The sequence below is a fragment of the Erythrolamprus reginae genome, chromosome 2, assembly GCF_031021105.1.
Source record: "Erythrolamprus reginae isolate rEryReg1 chromosome 2, rEryReg1.hap1, whole genome shotgun sequence".
Taxonomy (NCBI): Eukaryota; Metazoa; Chordata; class Lepidosauria; order Squamata; family Dipsadidae; genus Erythrolamprus; species Erythrolamprus reginae.
The window spans coordinates 165,663,827-165,685,502 of NC_091951.1; the positions used below are offsets into that span (position 1 = coordinate 165,663,827).

The 21,676-nt window shown below is 48.6% G+C and overlaps 1 protein-coding gene across 1 annotated transcript; it reads right to left on the reverse strand.

Moving 5' to 3' along the window:
* Positions 1-787: 787 nt before the first annotated feature.
* Positions 788-21,442, reverse strand: LOC139159451 (mucin-22-like). The gene is made up of 9 exons (XM_070736769.1): positions 21,167-21,442; positions 18,716-19,191; positions 17,406-18,019; positions 16,751-17,314; positions 14,670-15,398; positions 14,015-14,578; positions 4,685-5,073; positions 3,219-3,837; positions 788-1,341 (listed from the first exon to the last, which is right to left on the reverse strand). Exons 1-9 carry the CDS (start codon positions 21,440-21,442, stop codon positions 788-790), a joined length of 4,785 nt encoding a protein of 1,594 aa, XP_070592870.1.
* Positions 21,443-21,676: the final 234 nt, after the last annotated feature.

Here is a 21,676-nt window from a genome sequence, read left to right on the forward strand (position 1 = left end):
AACTGGTCTGAACCGGTCTGGTCTGGTCTGGTCTGAACCGGTTTGGTCTGGTCTGAACTGGTCTGAACCGGTTTGGTTTCATCTGAACCGGTTTGGTCGGAGCTGGTCTGAAACGGTTTGGTCTGGTCTGAACCGGTTTGGTCTGGTCTGAACTGGTTGGAACTGGTCTGGTCTGAACCAGTCGGAACTGGTCTGAACCGGTTTGATCTGGTCTGAACTGGTCTGAACCGGTTTGGTTTGGTCTGAACTGGTTGGAACTGGTCTGGTCTGAACCAGTCGGAACTGGTCTGAACCGGTTTGGTCTGGTCTGAAATGGTCTGAACCGGTTTGGTCTGGTCTGAACTGGTCTGAACCGGTTTGGTCTGGTCTGAACTGGTCTGACCGGTTTGGTCTGGTCTGAACCGGTTTGGTCTGGTCTGGTCTGGTCTGAACCGGTCAGAACTGGTTTGAACCGGTTTGGTCTGGTGTGAACTGGTTGGAACTGGTCTGGTCTGGTCTGAACCAGTCAGAACTAGTCTGAACCGGTTTGGTCTGGTCTGAACTGGTCGGAACTGGTCTGAACTGGTCTGAACCGGTTTGGTCTGGTCTGAACTGGTTGGAACTGGTCTGGTCTGAACCAGTCGGAACTGGTCTGAACTGGTTGGAACTGGTCTGAACCGGTTTGGTCTGGTCTGAACCGGTTTGGTCTGAACCGGTTTGGTCTGGTGTGAACTGGTCTGAACCGGTCTGGTCTGGTCTGGTCTGAACCGGTTTGGTCTGGTCTGAACTGGTCTGAACCGGTTTGGTTTCATCTGAACTGGTTTGGTCGGAGCTGGTCTGAACGGGTTTGGTCTGGTCTGAACCGGTTTGGTCTGGTCTGAGCTGGTTGGAACTGGTCTGGTCTGAACCAGTCGGAACTGGTATGAACCGGTTTGATCTGGTCTGAAGTGGTCTGAACCGGTTTGGTTTGGTCTGAACTGGTTGGAACTGGTCTGGTCTGAACCAGTCGGAACTGGTCTGAACCGGTTTGGTCTGGTCTGAAATGGTCTGAACCGGTTTGGTCTGGTCTGAACTGGTCTGGTCTGGACCAGTCGCAACTGGTCTGAACCGGTTTGGTCTGCTCTGAACTGGTCTGAACCGGTTTGGTCTGGTCTGAACTGGTCTGAACCGGTTTGGTCTGCTCTGAACCGGTCTGGTCTGAACCGGTCTGGTCTGAACCGGTCTGGTCTGAACTGGTTGGAACTGGTCTGAACCAGTTTGGTCTGCTCTGATCTGGTTGGAACTGGTCTGGTCTGAAACAGTCGGAACTGCTCTGAACTGGTTGGAACTGGTCTGGTCTGCTCTGAACCAGTCGGAACTGGTCTGAACCGGTTTGGTCTGGTCTGAACTGGTCTGAACCAGTTTGGTCCGGTCTGAACTGGTCTGAACCGGTTTTGTCTGGTCTGAACCGGTTGGAACTGGTCTGGTCTGGTCTGAACCGGTTTGGTCTGGTCTGAACCGGTTTGGTCTGGTCTGAACCGGTTTGGTCAGAACTGGTTGGAACTGGTCTGGTCTGGTCTGTACCAGTCAGAACTGGTCTGAACCAGTTTGGTCTGGTCTGAACCGGTTTGGTCTGGTCTGAACCGGTTTGGTCTGGTCTGAACCGGTTGGAACTGGTCTGGTCTGGTCTGAACCGGTTTGGTCTGGTCTGAACCGGTTTGGTCTTGTCTGAACCGGTTGGAACTGGTCTGGTCTGGTCTGAACCGGTTTGGTCTGGTCTGAACCGGTTTGGTCTGGTCTGAACCGGTTTGGTCAGAACTGGTTGGAACTGGTCTGGTCTGGTCTGTACCAGTCGGAACTGGTCTGAACCAGTTTGGTCTGGTCTGAACCAGTCGGAACTGGTCTGAACCGGTTTGGTCTGGTGTGAACTGGTCTGAACCGGTTTGGTCTGGTCTGAACCGGTTTGGTCTGGTCTGAACCGGTTTGGTCTGGTCTGAACCGGTTTGGTCTGGTCTGAATCAGTCGCAACTGGTCTGAACCGGTTTAGTCTGGTCTGAACTGGTTGGAACTGGTCTGGTCTGGTCTGAACCAGTCGCAACTGGTCTGAAACGGTTTGGTCCGGTCTGAACCGGTTTGGTTTGGTCAGAACTGATTGGAACTGGTTTGGTCTGGTCTGAACCGGTTTGGTCTGGTCTGAACTGGTTGGAACTGGTTTGGTCTGGTCTGAACCAGTTTGGTCTGGTCTGAACCGGTTTGGTCTGGTCTGAAATGGTCTGAACCGGTTTGGTCTGGTCAGAACTGGTCTGGTCTGGTCTGGTCTGAACCAGTCGGAACTGGTCTGAACCGGTTTGGTCTGGTCTGAACCAGTCAGAACTGGTCTGAACCGCTTTGGTCTGGTCTGAACTGGTCTGAACTAGTTTGGTCTGGTGTGAACTGGTTGGAACTGGTCTGGTCTGGTCTGAACCAGTGGGAACAGGTCTGAACCGGTTTGGTCTGGAACAGGTCTGGTCTGAACCGGTCTGGTCTGGTCTGAACCGGTCTGGTCTGGTCTGAACCGGTCTGGTCTGGTCTGAGCCGGTTTGGTCTGGTGTGAACTGGTCTGAACCAGTTTGGTCTGGTCTGAACCGGTTTGGTCTGGTCTGAGCCAGTTTGGTCTGGTCTGAACCGGTTTGGTCTGGTCTGAACTGGTCTGAACCGGTTTGGTCTGGTCTGAACCGGTTTGGTCGGGTCCGAACCGGTTTGGTTTGGTCTGGTCTGAACTGGTCTGAACCGGTCTGGTCTGGTCTGGTCTGAACCGGTTTGGTCTGGTCTGAACTGGTCTGAACCGGTTTGGTTTCATCTGAACCGGTTTGGTCGGAGCTGGTCTGAAACGGTTTGGTCTGGTCTGAACCGGTTTGGTCTGGTCTGAACTGGTTGGAACTGGTCTGGTCTGAACCAGTCGGAACTGGTCTGAACCGGTTTGATCTGGTCTGAACTGGTCTGAACCGGTTTGGTTTGGTCTGAACTGGTTGGAACTGGTCCGGTCTGAACCAGTCGGAACTGGTCTGAACCGGTTTGGTCTGGTCTGAAATGGTCTGAACCGGTTTGGTCTGGTCTGAACTGGTCTGAACCGGTTTGGTCTGGTCTGAACTGGTTGGAACTGGTCTGGTCTGAACCAGTCGGAACTGGTCTGAACTGGTTGGAACTGGTCTGAACCGGTTTGGTCTGGTCTGAACCGGTTTGGTCTGAACCGGTTTGGTCTGGTGTGAACTGGTCTGAACCGGTCTGGTCTGGTCTGGTCTGAACCGGTTTGGTCTGGTCTGAACTGGTCTGAACCGGTTTGGTTTCATCTGAACTGGTTTGGTCGGAGCTGGTCTGAACGGGTTTGGTCTGGTCTGAACCAGTTTGGTCTGGTCTGAGCTGGTTGGAACTGGTCTGGTCTGAACCAGTCGGAACTGGTATGAACCGGTTTGATCTGGTCTGAAGTGGTCTGAACCGGTTTGGTTTGGTCTGAACTGGTTGGAACTGGTCTGGTCTGAACCAGTCGGAACTGGTCTGAACCGGTTTGGTCTGGTCTGAAATGGTCTGAACCGGTTTGGTCTGGTCTGAACTGGTCTGGTCTGGACCAGTCGCAACTGGTCTGAACCGGTTTGGTCTGCTCTGAACTGGTCTGAACCGGTTTGGTCTGATCTGAACTGGTCTGAACCGGTTTGGTCTGCTCTGAACAGGTTTGGTCTGGTCTGGTCTGGTCTGAACCGGTCTGGTCTGAACTGGTTGGAACTGGTCTGAACCAGTTTGGTCTGCTCTGATCTGGTTGGAACTGGTCTGGTCTGAAACAGTCGGAACTGCTCTGAACTGGTTGGAACTGGTCTGGTCTGCTCTGAACCAGTCGGAACTGGTCTGAACCGGTTTGGTCTGGTCTGAACTGGTCTGAACCAGTTTGGTCCGGTCTGAACTGGTCTGAACCGGTTTTGTCTGGTCTGAACCGGTTGGAACTGGTCTGGTCTGGTCTGAACCGGTTTGGTCTGGTCTGAACCGGTTTGGTCTGGTCTGAACCGGTTTGGTCAGAACTGGTTGGAACTGGTCTGGTCTGGTCTGTACCAGTCGGAACTGGTCTGAACCAGTTTGGTCTGGTCTGAACCGGTTTGGTCTGGTCTGAACCGGTTTGGTCTGGTCTGAACTTGTCTGAACCGGTTTGGTCTGGTCTGAACTTGTCTGAACCGGTTTGGTCTGGTCTGAACTGGTTGGAACTGGTTTGGTCTGGTCTGAACCGGTTTGGTCTGGTCTGAACCGGTTTGGTCTGGTCTGAAATGGTCTGAACCAGTTTGGTCTGGTCTGAACTGGTCTGGTCTGGTCTGAACCAGTCGGAACTGGTCTGAACCGGTTTGGTCTGGTCTGAACCAGTCGGAACTGGTCTGAACCGGTTTGGTCTGGTCTGAACTGGTCTGAACTAGTTTGGTCTGGTGTGAACTGGTTGGAACTGGTCTGGTCTGGACCAGTCAGAACTGGTCTGAACCGGTTTGGTCTGGTCTGAACCGGTTTGGTCTGGTCTGAACTGGTTGGAACTGGTCTGGTCTGGTCTGAACCAGTCGGAACTGGTCTGAACCGGTTTGGTCTGGAACTGGTCTGGTCTGAACCGGTCTGGTCTGGTCTGAGCCGGTTTGGTCTGGTGTGAACTGGTCTGAACCGGTTTGGTCTGGTCTGAACCGGTTTGGTCTGGTCTGAGCCAGTTTGGTCTGGTCTGAACCGGTTTGGTCTGGTGTGAACTGGTCTGAACCGGTTTGGTTTCATCTGAACTGGTTTGGTCGGAGCTGGTCTGAACGGGTTTGGTCTGGTCTGAACCGGTTTGGTCTGGTCTGAACTGGTTGGAACTGGTCTGGTCTGAACCAGTCGGAACTGGTATGAACCGGTTTGATCTGGTCTGAAGTGGTCTGAACCGGTTTGGTTTGGTCTGAACTGGTTGGAACTGGTCTGGTCTGAACCAGTCGGAACTGGTCTGAACCGGTTTGGTCTGGTCTGAAATGGTCTGAACCGGTTTGGTCTGGTCTGAACTGGTCTGGTCTGGACCAGTCGCAACTGGTCTGAACCGGTTTGGTCTGGTCTGAACTGGTCTGAACCGGTTTGGTCTGGTCTGAACTGGTTTGAACCGGTTTGGTCTGCTCTGAACCGGTTTGGTCTGGTCTGGTCTGGTCTGAACCGGTCTGGTCTGAACTGGTTGGAACTGGTCTGAACCAGTTTGGTCTGCTCTGATCTGGTTGGAACTGGTCTGGTCTGAAACAGTCGGAACTGCTCTGAACTGGTTGGAACTGGTCTGGTCTGCTCTGAACCAGTCGGAACTGGTCTGAACCGGTTTGGTCTGGTCTGAACTGGTCTGAACCAGTTTGGTCCGGTCTGAACTGGTCTGAACCGGTTTTGTCTGGTCTGAACCGGTTGGAACTGGTCTGGTCTGGTCTGAACCGGTTTGGTCTGGTCTGAACCGGTTTGGTCAGAACTGGTTGGAACTGGTCTGGTCTGGTCTGTACCAGTCGGAACTGGTCTGAACCAGTTTGGTCTGGTCTGAACTGGTTTGGTCTGGTCTGAACCGGTTTGGTCTGGTCTGAACCGGTTTGGTCTGGTCTGAACTTGTCTGAACCGGTTTGGTCTGGTCTGAACTGGTTGGAACTGGTTTGGTCTGGTCTGAACCGGTTTGGTCTGGTCTGAACCGGTTTGGTCTGGTCTGAAATGGTCTGAACCAGTTTGGTCTGGTCTGAACTGGTCTGGTCTGGTCTGAACCAGTCGGAACTGGTCTGAACCGGTTTGGTCTGGTCTGAACCAGTCGGAACTGGTCTGAACCAGTTTGGTCTGGTCTGAACTGGTCTGAACTAGTTTGATCTGGTGTGAACTGGTTGGAACTGGTCTGGTCTGGACCAGTCAGAACTGGTCTGAACCGGTTTGGTCTGGTCTGAACCGGTTTGGTCTGGTCTGAACTGGTTGGAACTGGTCTGGTCTGGTCTGAACCAGTCGGAACTGGTCGGAACCGGTTTGGTCTGGAACTGGTCTGGTCTGAACCGGTCTGGTCTGGTCTGAGCCGGTTTGGTCTGGTGTGAACTGGTCTGAACCGGTTTGGTCTGGTCTGAACCGGTTTGGTCTGGTCTGAGCCAGTTTGGTCTGGTCTGAACCGGTTTGGTCTGGTGTGAACTGGTCTGAACCGGTTTGGTCTGGTCTTAACCGGTTTGGTCGGGTCCGAACCGGTTTGGTCTGGTCTGAACTGGTCTGAACCGGTCTGGTCTGGTCTGGTCTGAACCGGTTTGGTCTGGTCTGAACTGGTCTGAACCGGTTTGGTTTCATCTAAACCGGTTTGGTCGGAGCTCGTCTGAACGGGTTTGGTCTGGTCTGAACGGGTTTGGTCTGGTCTGAACTGGTTGGAACTGGTCTGGTCTGAACCAGTCGGAACTGGTCTGAACCGGTTTGGTCTGGTCTGAAATGGTCTGAACCGGTTTGGTCTGGTCTGAACTGGTCTGACCGGTTTGGTCTGGTCTGAACTGGTTTGGTCTGGTCTGGTCTGAACCGGTCAGAACTGGTCTGAACCGGTTTGGTCTGGTGTGAACTGGTTGGAACTGGTCTGGTCTGGTCTGAACCAGTCGGAACTGGTCTGAACCGGTTCGGTCTGGTCTGAACCGGTTTGGTCTGGTCTGAACTAGTCGAAACTAGTCTGAACTGGTCTGAACCGGTTTGGTCTGGTCTGAACTGGTTGGAACTGGTCTGGTCTGAACCAGTCGGAACTGGTCTGAACTGGTTGGAACTGGTCTGGTCTGAACCAGTCGGAAGTGGTCTGAACCGGTTCGGTCTGGTCTGAACTGGTCTGAACCGGTTTGGTCGGGTCTGAACCTGTTTGGTCTGGTCTGAACTGGTCTGAACCGGTTTGGTCGGGTCTGAACCTGTTTGGTCTAGTCTGAACTGGTCTGAACCGGTTTGGTATGGTCTGAACTGGTTGGAACTGGTCTGAACCAGTTTGGTCTGGTCTGAACTGGTCTGGTCTCGTCTGAACTAGTCGGAACTGGTCTGAACTGGTCTGAACCGGTTTGGTCTGGAACTGGTCTGGTCTGAACCGGTTTGGTCTGGTCTGAACTGGTTGGAACTGGTCTGGTCTGAACTGGTCGGAACTGGTCTGAACTGGTTGGAACTGGTCTGGTCTGGTCTGAACCAGTCGGAACTGGTCTGAACCGGTTTGGTCTGGTCTTTTTTTTTTTTTTAATAAATTTTATTGATTTTATAAGTTTACAAAAAGAAACGTATAACAGTGCACAGTGCATGTGCCCATCACCAAACAACACACACCCCCCATCACCCCCACCACCCCTATAGAGGGATTCAAAGACTTTTGAATTATTTGTCTATCTATTAATCCTTGGCTCTATCTTGAACGCTTTTTTTACTAAAAGAGTGATTGTAGTTTATTTTTCGTATTTACATCACAGATTCTACTTAACATATAATCTTTTACCTTGTTCCATCGCACCATCAGCTTCTCTAGTTTATTCTCATCAAAATTATTTAATCTTATTTCCATAATTTCAAAGTGTATGTAATCCACCATGTACCAATACCAATTCTGTAGTGTCCATTTTGTAGAGTCTTTCCATCCTAATACTATCACCGCTTGAGCACTTTCCAATGCTACAGTTTTAATTTCTTTAGATTCTCCTAGTTCCCTATATTTAATTAAGATTGCTGTTTCTTTTGTAATTATCCAATTAATATTTAACATTTTATTAATTTCATTCTGGATTAGCTTCCAGAATTTCTGTATTTCTATACATTCCCAGATCATGTGCATAAAAATTCCTTTTTTCTGGCATCCATGCCAACATTTACCTTTCTCTTTCCCCTGGTAATGTGCAAGTTGAGCAGGTGTATAATACCACTTATGTAAGATTTTTCTTCTCATCTCTTTAACTCTCGTATTTTTAATCTTATATATATTTACTATTATTTCTTCCATTTCTCTTTCGTCTATTTTTAAGTCATCCTGCCAACATCTTGTTAGACTTTTAACTACCTCTTCTTGCCTCTGCAATAGCAATCTATATATGTTACTGGCTTGTCCTTTACTTTCATTTATCTTTACCCTTATTATTTTTTCCAAGTTATTTTCTTCTCGTAAGAAGGTTTCTTTATTCTCCCTTTTATTTAAACATGTATATATTGCATTAATCTGCAACCATTGCTGTTTACCGATCAGCCATTCCAATCTAGTTCTACTAACTCTTCCATCTTTCTCATATAGCTGTTCCATTCTCATTACCCCTTTACTATTTAATATTTTAATGATTCTAATTAAATTAGCCTCATCCCCTATATTCAGTGCATGCAACGTTGATAGCTTGGATAACTTTATTCCACTTGTCCTCTGCCATTTAAGCCATATTTCTAAACATGCTTTAAAAGAATCACTTAGGGTACTGATTTCAATTCTATTCCAATTTTTAAATAATAATTCTTTATTATTTATATTATTAATTTCTCTTTCTAATTCTACCCATTTCTTTTCCCCCCATAGCTGTAGCTCGATTAACCTTTCAATTTGAAATGCATTTCTATATATTACTAGAGATGGGCTTCCCCAACCTCCTTCTTTTTCTTGTGCATACTGCCAATGCTTCCTTATTCTAGATTTTTTCTCTCCTTCAATCCAAAAGTTTAGTCTATTATCCCATTCTCTTAATTTTGCCTCAGGAAAGCTGCCCGGTAAAACTTGAAACAAATACATCATCTTTGGTATTATCATCATCTTAAGGGCCCTTATCTTAGCCATTCTTCCTAAATTTTTCCCCTTCCAATTTTTGATCTGCTTCTGGATTTTTTTCCATATTAAGTTATAATTGGCCATTGTTATTTTGGATGGATTTTTAAATAACCAAATTCCCAAATATTTCATTTTTTTACAACCTAGTTTCAATCCTGAAATTTTTTGAATTTCAATTTGCTCTTTGGGGCCAGTATTTAAGCATATTATCTCTGACTTTTCTATATTAACCTTGAGCCCAGATTGATCTTTAAATTCTTGAAGTAATATCATTATTTTTTTCATCATTTCAATTGGGGTTTGAGACATTACTATAGCATCATCTGCAAATAAGTTTAATTTCAATTCAAGTTCCCCTATTTGATAACCTCTCCATTCCTTATCATTTCTAATTTTATTTGCTAAGGTCTCAATTGCTAATGCAAATAGCATTGGGGATAATGGGCATCCCTGTTTAGTTCCATTTTGAATTTTAATCATTTCTGTTCTATTGCCATTTACTCTAATTTGAGCTACATTATCCTTATATATTGTTTCTATAACTTTACAAAATTTATTTCCCATATTTAAATCTTTACATAGTTGAAATAGGTATTCATGATTAACTTTATCAAAGGCCTTATAAACATCTAATTTTAAAATGCTTAATTTCCTTTTGGTACTGGTAGCATGATGTAGAACATTAATCACGTTTCTTATTGGTTCAAAGATTTTCCTTCCTTTCACAAATCCATATTGATCTTCTCCAATTATTTTTGGTAATATATTCTCCACCCTATTTGCCAATATTTTCATAAATATTTTATAATCCTGATTTAACAAGCTAATAGGGCGATAGGAACTAGGATCCATTAAATCACGATCTGGTTTTGGGACTGTTATAATTTCTGACATTTTCCACGTTTGTGGAGTTTCAAAAGTTTCCATTACATTATTGAACAATTTCTCCATATACGGTAATAATTCGTTCATATACACTTTATAATATTCAGCTGTAAAACCATCTGGACCGGGAGCTTTAGCAGGTTTCAATCCCTTAATAACTCTAGATATCTCCTCACTTGTAATTTTTGCATTTAACATTTGACTGTCCTCTTTCTTTAATTGCTTTTTAACCTCTGAAGTTTGTGAAACAACATACTCTTTTTTATATAATTCCCCATAAAAGTCTCTCATTATTTTTTCCATTTCTACAGTATTACGCTTTATTAGACCATCCTTATCTTTTAAAGCAGAGATAACAGATTTCTCTTTTCTTTTTTTTAAATAATTTACCATTTGCTTCATGGATTTCTTATTCCAGCTACTAATTCTATGTTTCATAATCATCTTCATTTTATTCCAATTTTCCTCATCAAGTAATTGCAATTGCTTTTTCTTAAATGATAGTAATAAATTCCATTCTCTGTTTCTTGTAATTTTTAAAGTTTCTTGGATTAATTCTATCTCTTTTAATAGATTATTCCTCTTAACATTCCAGGATTTCCTAAGGAAAGCTTCCGTACTAATGCAATTACCTCTCATCACTGCTTTATGTGTATCCCAAACTATTGTTTCTTTAACCTCGCCTGTTGCATTAATACTAAAAAATCCATTGAGTTCCTTTTGTAATTTAGTTCTGCTCTCCTCATTTGCAGAGACAATGGGGTTATACCTCCAAATTCTTTGTTTGTTAGAAATCCCTATTTCTAACACAACTAACATAGGAGCGTGATCTGATAGCCATATGGCTTTCACTTCCGCTTTCTTCAACTTAACCTTATCTGTTTTATTAATTAACATATAATCTATACAGCTAAATTTATTATGTCTAGCAGAATAGAAAGTGTCTCTTTTAACCACATTTTGATGGAGGTCCATCATATTAATTTTATTTAAATGTAACTTTTTCTTATCCCCCTTCCCTGTTGTTAGTTCCAAATTAAAATCACCTGCTAAAACCACTATACCTTCCGCAAAGTTATCTAATTTCCGTTTTACATTTATTATAAATTGTTTTGCATTTACGTTAGGGGCATAAATAACCGCTAAAGTTACTAAATTATTTCTTATTTTCCCCTTAATAAATAACATTCTACCATCCTTGTCTCTCTTAATATTGCTTAACTGAAAATCCACTCTTCTATGAACCATTATAGCCACCCCTCTGGATTTATTCGTTCCTTTCGAATGATAAGTTTTTTCCCATTCAATATTTTTTACTAATCTGTTTGTTTTTTCCCTTCCCTTATGGGTCTCCGACAAGAATAAAATATCTGCATAACAGTCTTTAGCCAGCTTCATGATTCTACATCGCTTCTTCTGTGATGATAGACCATTTACATTGAGAGATAGAAGGCTTAGATCACCCATCTGCATAAACTAAATGCATTTCCTCTTTCAACAAAACAGAGCCTACCGGAGAATTGTTTATTTTCCCAAAGAATCCCCACCCTGTGCCCCTCCCCTGACCGTCCCACAGGGGAAGGCAACGGAAAAAAAATCTTCCGCTACTGAGAGGCACGCTTAGATCTACGTTCCCTCTGAAAGCCCTCCCTTCTCCCCCATTTTACAAGACAATAAAAGATTCCCCCCTCCTTCCCTCCTTTCCCTTTCTTAACTAACGTGAACCCCCAACAAGAAATACAAAAGTATGGAAAAAAAGAAGTTAATTAGTTGAAAAACTTAATACCATATTAGCACGACAACTCAGTTCAGTTTGGTCTGGTCTGAACTGGTCTGAACCGGTTTGGTCTGATCTGAACCTGTTTGGTCTGGTCTGAACTGGTCTGAACCGGTTTGGTCTGGTCTGAACTGGTTGGAACTGGTCCCAAAGTGTGAAAAATGGCCCAATAGGCAAACCAGATGTTTGGAATAATGGTCACCTGGTTTGTCCATTGTGCTGTTTTTTGCACTCAAGACTTCAGGGAAGCTTCCTGAAGTCCCAGAGTGTGAAAAACTGCCCAATGGACAAACCAGAAGTTTGCAAAAACAGACTTCTGGATTGCCCATTGTGCTGGTTTTTGCACTCCAGAGGCTTCAAGGAAGCTTCCTAAAGCCCCACAGTGCAAAAAATGGCCCAATGAACAAACCGGAATTTTGGAAAAAAGGAAGTTTGGAAGATCCGGTTTTCCCATTGGGCTGTTTTTTCACCATCCTAGGCTTCAGTCAGTTAAGTTAAGAAAGTTTGCCCCATTTACAACTTTTCTTGCCATCCTTGTTAGGTGAATGATTGCATATTTTAAATTAGTATAACATGGTAGTTAGGTGAATCTGGCTTCCCCCATTGACTTTGCTTATCAGGTTGCAAAAACTGATCAACGTGACCCGCAAGTCATAAATTTGAGTCAGTTGTCAACCATCTGACCTTTGAACATGTGACCATGGGGAATGCTCCAATAGTTGCTAAGTGTGAAAAATGGGCACAAGTCACCTTTTAAAGTGTCTTTAACTGGTCTGAACCAGTTTGGTCTGGTCTGGTCTGCTCTGGTCTGAACCGGTTTGGTCTGGTCTGAACTGGTTGGAATTGGTCTGGTCTGAACCAGTCGGAACTGGTCTGAACCGGTTTGGTCTGGTGTGAACCGGTTTGATCTGGTGTGAACTGGTCTGAACCGGTTTGGTCTGGTCTGAACCGGTTTGGTCTGGTCCGAACCGGTTTGGTCTGGTCTGAACTGGTCTGAACCGGTTTGGTCTGGTCTGAACTGGTTTGGTCTGGTCTGAAATGGTCTGAACCGGTTTGGTCTGGTCTGAAATGGTCTGAACCGGTTTGGTCCGGTCTGAAATGGTCTGGTCTGGTCTGGTCTGAACCAGTCGGAACTGGTCTGAACCGGTTTGGTCTGGTCTGAACCGGTCGGAACTGGTCTGAACCGGTTTGGTCTGGTCTGAACTGGTCTGAACTAGTTTGGTCTGGTGTGAACTGGTTGGAACTGGTCTGGTCTGGACCAGTCGGAACTGTTCTGAACCGGTTTGGTCTGGTCTGAACCAGTTTGGTCTGGTCTGAACTGGTTGGAACTGGTCTGGTCTGAACCAGTCGGAACTGGTCTGAACCGGTTTGGTCTGGAACTGGTCTGGTCTGAACCGGTCTGGTCTGGTCGGAACCGGTCTGGTCTGGCCTGAACCGGTCTGGTCTGGTCTGAGCCGGTTTGGTCTGGTGTGAACTGGTCTGAACCGGTTTGGTCTGGTCTGAGCCGGTTTGGTCTGGTGTGAGCCAGTTTGGTCTGGTCTGCACCGGTTTGGTTGGGTCCGAACCGGTTTGGTCTGGTCTGAACTGGTCTGAACCGGTCTGGTCTGGTCTGGTCTGAACTGGTTTGGTCTGGTCTGAACTGGTCTGAACCGGTTTGGAATGGTCTGAACCGGTTTGGTTTCGTCTGAACTGGTTGGAACTGGTCTGGTCTGAACCAGTCGGAACTGGTCTGAACCGGTTTGATCTGGTCTGAACTGGTCTGAACCGGTCTGGTCTGGTCTGGTCTGAACTGGTTTGGTCTGGTCTGAACTGGTCTAAACCGGTTTGGAATGGTCTGAACCGGTTTGGTTTCATCTGAACTGGTTGGAACTGGTCTGGTCTGAACCAGTCGGAACTGGTCTGAACCGGTTTGATCTGGTCTGAACTGGTCTGAACCGGTTTGGTCTGGTCTGAACTGGTTGGAACTGGTCTGGTCTGAACCAGTCGGAACTGGTCTGAACCTGTTTGGTCTGGTCTGAACTGGTCTGAACCGGTTTGGTCTGGTCTGAACTGGTTGGAACTGGTCTGAAATGGTCTGAACCAGTTTGGTCTGGTCTGAACTGGTCTGGTCTGGTCTGAACCAGTCGGAACTAGTCTGAACCGGTTTGGTTTGGTTTGGTCTGAACTGGTCTGAACCGGTCTGGTCTGGTCCGAACCGGTTTGGTCTGGTCTGAACTGGTCTGAACCGGTCTGGTCTGGTCTGGCCTGAACTGGTTTGGTCTGGTCTGAACTGGTCTGAACCGGTTTGGAATGGTCTGAACCGGTTTGGTTTCGTCTGAACTGGTTGGAACTGGTCTGGTCTGAACCAGTCGGAACTGGTCTGAACCGGTTTGATCTGGTCTGAACTGGTCTGAACCGGTCTGGTCTGGTCTGGTCTGAACTGGTTTGGTCTGGTCTGAACAGGTCTAAACCGGTTTGGAATGGTCTGAACCGGTTTGGTTTCATCTGAACTGGTTGGAACTGGTCTGGTCTGAACCAGTCGGAACTGGTCTGAACCGGTTTGATCTGGTCTGAACTGGTCTGAACCGGTTTGGTCTGGTCTGAACTGGTTGGAACTGGTCTGGTCTGAACCAGTCGGAACTGGTCTGAACCTGTTTGGTCTGGTCTGAACTGGTCTGAACCGGTTTGGTCTGGTCTGAACTGGTTGGAACTGGTCTGAAATGGTCTGAACCAGTTTGGTCTGGTCTGAACTGGTCTGGTCTGGTCTGAACCAGTCGGAACTAGTCTGAACCGGTTTGGTTTGGTTTGGTCTGAACTGGTCTGAACCGGTCTGGTCTGGTCTGAGCCGGTTATGTCTGGTGTGAACTGGTCTGAACCGGTTTGGTCTGGTCTGAACCGGTTTGGTCTGGTCTGAGCCAGTTTGGTCTGGTCTGAACCGGTTTTGTCTGGTGTGAACTGGTCTGAACCGGTTTGGTCTGGTCTGAACCGGTTTGGTCGGGTCCGAACCCGTTTGGTCTGGTCTGAACTGGTCTGAACCGGTTTGGTCTGGTCTGAACTGGTATGAACCGGTTTGGTCTGGTCTGAACTGGTATGAACCGGTTTGGTTTCATCTGAACCGGTTTGGTCGGAGCTGGACTGAACCGGTTTGGTCTGGTCTGAACCGGTTTGGTCTGGTCTGAACTGGTCTGAAGCGGTTTGGTTTGGTCTGAACTGGTCTGAACCGGTTTGGTCTGGTCTGAACCGGTTTGGTCTGGTCTGAACTGGTTGGAACTGGTCTGGTCTGAACCAGTCGGAACTGGTCTGAACCTGTTTGGTCTGGTCTGAACTGGTCTGAACCGGTTTGGTCTGGTCTGAACTGGTTGGAACTGGTCTGAAATGGTCTGAACCAGTTTGGTCTGGTCTGAACTGGTCTGGTCTGGTCTGAACCAGTCGGAACTAGTCTGAACCGGTTTGGTTTGGTTTGGTCTGAACTGGTCTGAACCGGTCTGGTCTGGTCTGAGCCGGTTATGTCTGGTGTGAACTGGTCTGAACCGGTTTGGTCTGGTCTGAACCGGTTTGGTCTGGTCTGAGCCAGTTTGGTCTGGTCTGAACCGGTTTGGTCTGGTGTGAACTGGTCTGAACCGGTTTGGTCTGGTCTGAACCGGTTTGGTCGGGTCCGAACCCGTTTGGTCTGGTCTGAACTGGTCTGAACCGGTTTGGTCTGGTCTGAACTGGTATTAACCGGTTTGGTCTGGTCTGAACTGGTATGAACCGGTTTGGTTTCATCTGAACCGGTTTGGTCGGAGCTGGACTGAACCGGTTTGGTCTGGTCTGAACCGGTTTGGTCTGGTCTGAACTGGTCTGAAGCGGTTTGGTTTGGTCTGAACTGGTCTGAACCGGTTTGGTCTGGTCTGAACCGGTTTGGTCTGGTCTGGTCTGGTCTGAACCGGTCAGAACTGATCTGAACCAGTTTGGTCTGGTGTGAACTGGTTGGAACTGGTCTGGTCTGAACCAGTCGGAACTGGTCTGAACCGGTTTGGTCTGGTCGGAACTGGTCTGAACCGGTTTGGTCTGCTGTGAACTGGTCTGAACAGGTCTGGTCTGGTCTGGTCTGAACCGGTTTGGTCTGGTCTGAACTGGTCTGAACCGGTTTGGTTTCATCTGAACCGGTTTGGTCGGAGCTGGTCTGAACCAGTTTGGTCTGGTCTGAACCGGTTTGGTCTCGTCTGAACTGGTTGGAACTGGTCTGGTCTGAACCAGTCGGAACTGGTATGAACCGGTTTGATCTGGTCTGAACTGATATGAACCGGTTTGATCTGGTCTGAACTGGTTGGAACTGGTCTGGTCTGAACCAGTCGGAACTGGTCTGAACCAGTTTGGTCTGGTCTGAAATGGTCTGAACTGGTTTGGTCTGGTCTGAACTGGTCTGGTCTGGACCAGTCGCAACTGGTCTGAACCGGTTTGGTCTGGTCTGAATTGGTCTGAACCGGTTTGGTCTGGTCTGAACTGGTCTGAACCGGTTTGGTCTGGTCTGAACCGGTTTGGTCGGGTCTAGTCTGGTCTGAACCGGTCTGGTCTGGTCTGAACCGGTTTGGTCTGGTGTGAACTGGTTGGAACTGGTCTGGTCTGGTCTGAACCGGTTTGGTCTGGTCTGAACTGGTCTGGTCTGAACCAGTCGGAACTGGTCTGAACTGGTATGGACCGGTTTGGTCTGGAACTCGTCTGGTCTGAACTGGTTGGAACTGGTCTGGTCTGAACCAGTCGGAACTGGTCTGAACCTGTTTGGTCTGGTCTGAACTGGTCTGAACCGGTTTGGTCTGGTCTGAACTGGTTGGAACTGGTCTGAAATGGTCTGAACCAGTTTGGTCTGGTCTGAACTGGTCTGGTCTGGTCTGAACCAGTCGGAACTAGTCTGAACCGGTTTGGTTTGGTTTGGTCTGAACTGGTCTGAACCGGTCTGGTCTGGTCCGAACCGGTTTGGTCTGGTCTGAACTGGTCTGAACCGGTCTGGTCTGGTCTGGCCTGAACTGGTTTGGTCTGGTCTGAACTGGTCTGAACCGGTTTGGAATGGTCTGAACCGGTTTGGTTTCGTCTGAACTGGTTGGAACTGGTCTGGTCTGAACCAGTCGGAACTGGTCTGAACCGGTTTGATCTGGTCTGAACTGGTCTGAACCGGTCTGGTCTGGTCTGGTCTGAACTGGTTTGGTCTGGTCTGAACAGGTCTAAACCGGTTTGGAATGGTCTGAACCGGTTTGGTTTCATCTGAACTGGTTGGAACTGGTCTGGTCTGAACCAGTCGGAACTGGTCTGAACCGGTTTGATCTGGTCTGAACTGGTCTGAACCGGTTTGGTCTGGTCTGAACTGGTTGGAACTGGTCTGGTCTGAACCAGTCGGAACTGGTCTGAACCTGTTTGGTCTGGTCTGAACTGGTCTGAACCGGTTTGGTCTGGTCTGAACTGGTTGGAACTGGTCTGAAATGGTCTGAACCAGTTTGGTCTGGTCTGAACTGGTCTGGTCTGGTCTGAACCAGTCGGAACTAGTCTGAACCGGTTTGGTTTGGTTTGGTCTGAACTGGTCTGAACCGGTCTGGTCTGGTCTGAGCCGGTTATGTCTGGTGTGAACTGGTCTGAACCGGTTTGGTCTGGTCTGAACCGGTTTGGTCTGGTCTGAGCCAGTTTGGTCTGGTCTGAACCGGTTTTGTCTGGTGTGAACTGGTCTGAACCGGTTTGGTCTGGTCTGAACCGGTTTGGTCGGGTCCGAACCCGTTTGGTCTGGTCTGAACTGGTCTGAACCGGTTTGGTCTGGTCTGAACTGGTATGAACCGGTTTGGTCTGGTCTGAACTGGTATGAACCGGTTTGGTTTCATCTGAACCGGTTTGGTCGGAGCTGGACTGAACCGGTTTGGTCTGGTCTGAACCGGTTTGGTCTGGTCTGAACTGGTCTGAAGCGGTTTGGTTTGGTCTGAACTGGTCTGAACCGGTTTGGTCTGGTCTGAACCGGTTTGGTCTGGTCTGAACTGGTTGGAACTGGTCTGGTCTGAACCAGTCGGAACTGGTCTGAACCTGTTTGGTCTGGTCTGAACTGGTCTGAACCGGTTTGGTCTGGTCTGAACTGGTTGGAACTGGTCTGAAATGGTCTGAACCAGTTTGGTCTGGTCTGAACTGGTCTGGTCTGGTCTGAACCAGTCGGAACTAGTCTGAACCGGTTTGGTTTGGTTTGGTCTGAACTGGTCTGAACCGGTCTGGTCTGGTCTGAGCCGGTTATGTCTGGTGTGAACTGGTCTGAACCGGTTTGGTCTGGTCTGAACCGGTTTGGTCTGGTCTGAGCCAGTTTGGTCTGGTCTGAACCGGTTTGGTCTGGTGTGAACTGGTCTGAACCGGTTTGGTCTGGTCTGAACCGGTTTGGTCGGGTCCGAACCCGTTTGGTCTGGTCTGAACTGGTCTGAACCGGTTTGGTCTGGTCTGAACTGGTATTAACCGGTTTGGTCTGGTCTGAACTGGTATGAACCGGTTTGGTTTCATCTGAACCGGTTTGGTCGGAGCTGGACTGAACCGGTTTGGTCTGGTCTGAACCGGTTTGGTCTGGTCTGAACTGGTCTGAAGCGGTTTGGTTTGGTCTGAACTGGTCTGAACCGGTTTGGTCTGGTCTGAACCGGTTTGGTCTGGTCTGGTCTGGTCTGAACCGGTCAGAACTGATCTGAACCAGTTTGGTCTGGTGTGAACTGGTTGGAACTGGTCTGGTCTGAACCAGTCGGAACTGGTCTGAACCGGTTTGGTCTGGTCGGAACTGGTCTGAACCGGTTTGGTCTGCTGTGAACTGGTCTGAACAGGTCTGGTCTGGTCTGGTCTGAACCGGTTTGGTCTGGTCTGAACTGGTCTGAACCGGTTTGGTTTCATCTGAACCGGTTTGGTCGGAGCTGGTCTGAACCAGTTTGGTCTGGTCTGAACCGGTTTGGTCTCGTCTGAACTGGTTGGAACTGGTCTGGTCTGAACCAGTCGGAACTGGTATGAACCGGTTTGATCTGGTCTGAACTGATATGAACCGGTTTGATCTGGTCTGAACTGGTTGGAACTGGTCTGGTCTGAACCAGTCGGAACTGGTCTGAACCGGTTTGGTCTGGTCTGAAATGGTCTGAACTGGTTTGGTCTGGTCTGAACTGGTCTGGTCTGGACCAGTCGCAACTGGTCTGAACCGGTTTGGTCTGGTCTGAATTGGTCTGAACCGGTTTGGTCTGGTCTGAACTGGTCTGAACCGGTTTGGTCTGGTCTGAACCGGTTTGGTCGGGTCTAGTCTGGTCTGAACCGGTCTGGTCTGGTCTGAACCGGTTTGGTCTGGTGTGAACTGGTTGGAACTGGTCTGGTCTGGTCTGAACCGGTTTGGTCTGGTCTGAACTGGTCTGGTCTGAACCAGTCGGAACTGGTCTGAACTGGTATGGACCGGTTTGGTCTGGAACTCGTCTGGTCTGAACTGGTTGGAACTGGTCTGGTCTGAACCAGTCGAAACTGGTCTGAACTGGTTGGAACTGGTCTGGTCTTGTCTGAACCAGTCGGAACTGGTCTGAACTGGTTTGGTCTGGTCGGAACTGGTCTGAACCGGCTTGGTCTGGTCTGAACTGGTTGGAACTGGTCTGAAATGGTCTGAACCAGTTTGGTCTGGTCTGAACTGGTCTGGTCTGAACCAGTCGGAACTGGTCTGAACCGGTTTGGTCTGGTCTGAACTGGTCTGAACCGGTTTGGTCTGGTCTGAACTGGTTGGAACCGGTCTGGTCTGAACCAGTCGGAACTGGTTTGAACTGGTCTGGACCAGTTTGGTCTGGAACTGGTCTGGTCTGAACCGGTTTGGTCTGGTCTGAACCAGTCGGAACTGGTCTGAACTAGTTGGAACTAGTCTGGTCTGGTCTTAACCAGTCGCAACTGGTCTGAACCGGTTTGGTCTGGTCTGAACTGGTCTGGTCTGGTCTGAACCAGTTGGAACTGGTCTGAAATGGTCTGAACCGGTTTGGTCTGGAACTGGTCTGGTCTGAACCGCTTTGGTCTGGTCTGAACTGGTTGGAACTGGTCTGGTCTGAACCAGTAGGAACTGGTCTGAACTGGTTGGAACTGGTCTGGTCTTGTCTGAACCAGTCGGAACTGGTCTGAACCGGTTTGGTCTGGTCTGAACCAGTTTGGTCTGGTCTGAACTGGTTGGAACTGGTCTGAACTGGTTTGGTCTGGAACTGGTCTGGTCTGAACCGGTTTGGTCTGCTCTGAACTGGTTGGAACTGGTCTGGTCTGAACCAGTAGGAACTGGTCTGAACTGGTTGGAACTGGTCTGGTCTGGTCTGAACCAGTCAGAACTGGTCTGAACCGGTTTGGTCTGGTCTGAACCGGTTTGGTCTGGTCTCAACTTGTTTGGTCTGGTCTGAACTGGTCTGAACCGGTTTGGTCTGGTCTGAACTGGTCTGAACCGGTTTGGTCTGGTCTGAACCAGGTTGGAACTGGTCTGAAATGGTCTGGTCTGAACCAGTCGGAACTGGTCTGAACTGGTCTGAACCGGTTTGGTCTGGAACTGGTCTGGTCTGAACTGGTTTGGTCTGGTCTGAACTGGTTGGAACTGGTCTGGTCTGAACCAGTCGGAACTGGTCTGAACTGGTTGGAACTGGTCTGGTCTTGTCTGAACCAGTCGGAACTGGTCTGAACTGGTTTGGTCTGGTCTGAACTGGTCTGAACAGGTTTGGTCTGGTCTGAACTGGTTGAAACCGGTCTGAACTGGTCTGAACCGGTTTGGTCTGGTCTGAACTGGTTGGAACTGGTCTGGTCTGGTCTGAACCAGTCGGAACTGGTCTGAACTGGTCTGAACCAGTTTGGTCTGGAACTGGTCTGGTCTGAACCGGTTTGGTCTGCTCTGAACTGGTTGGAACTGGTCTGGTCTGAACCAGTTGGAACTGGTCTGAACTGGTTGGAACTGGTCTGGTCTGGTCTGAACCAGTCGGAACTGGTCTGAACCGGTTTGGTCTGGTCTGAACTGGTCTGAACCGGTTTGGTCTGGTCTGAACTGGTCTGAACCGGTTTGGTCTGGTCTGAACCTGTTTGGTCTGGTCTGAAGTGGTCTGAACCGGTTTGGTCTGGTCTGAACTGGTTGGAACTGGTCTGAAATGGTCTGAACCAGTTTGGCCTGGTCTGAACTGGTCTGGTCTGGTCTGAACCAGTCGGAACTGGTATGAACCGGTTTGGTCTGGTCTGAACTGGTCTGAACCGGTTTGGTCTGGTCTAAACTGGTCTGTTTGGAACTGGTCTGGTCTGAACCAGTCGCAACTGGTCTGAACCGGTTTGGTCCAGTCTGAACTGGTTGGAACTGGTCTGGTCTGGTGTGAACCAGTCGGAACTGGTCTGAACCGGTTTGGTCTGGTCTGAACTGGTTGGAACTGGTCTGATCTGGTCTGAACCAGTCGCAACTTGTCTGAACCGGTTTAGTCCAGTCTGAACTGGTTGGAACTGGTCTGGTCTGGTTTGAACCAGTCGGAACTGGTCTGAACCGGTTTGATCTGGTCTGAACTGGTTTGAACCGGTTTGGTCTGGTCTGAACCGGTTTGGTTTGGTCTAAATCTGGTCGGAACCAGTCGGATGGTCTGAACCGGTTTAGTCCAGTCAGAACTGGTTGGAACTGGTCTGGTGTGGTCTGTACCAGTCGGAACTGGTCTGAACCAGTTTGGTCTGGTCTGAACCAGTTTGGTCTGGTCTGAACTGGTTGGAACTGGTCTGGTCTGGTCTGAACCAGTCAGAACTGGTCTGAACCGGTTTGGTCTGGTCTGAACTGGTCTGAACCGGTTTGGTCTGGTCTGAACCGGTTTGGTCTGGTCTGAACTGGTTGGAACTGGTCTGGTGTGAACCAGTCGGAACTGGTCTGAACCGGTTTGGACTGGTGTGAACTGGTTGGAACTGGTCTGGTCTGGTGTGAACCAGTCAGAACTGGTCTGAACTGGTTTGTGAACTGGTTGGAACTGGTCTGGTCTGGTCTGAACCAGTCGGAACTGTTCTGAACCGCTTTGGTTTGGTCTGAACTGGTTGGAACTGGTCTGAACTGGTTTGGTCGGGTCTGAACTGGTCTGAACCGGTTTCATCTGGTCTGAACTGGTTGCAACTGGTCTGGTCTGGAACCGGTTTGGTCTGGTGTGAACTGGTTGGAACTGGTCTGGTCTGAACGTCGGAACTGGTCTGAAGCGGTTTGGTCTGGTCTGATGGTATGGTCTGGTCTGAACCGGTTTGGTCTGGTCTGAACTGGTTGGAACTGGTCTGGTCTGGTCTGAACCAGTCGGAACTGGTCTGAACCAGTTTGGTCTGGTCTGAACTGGTCT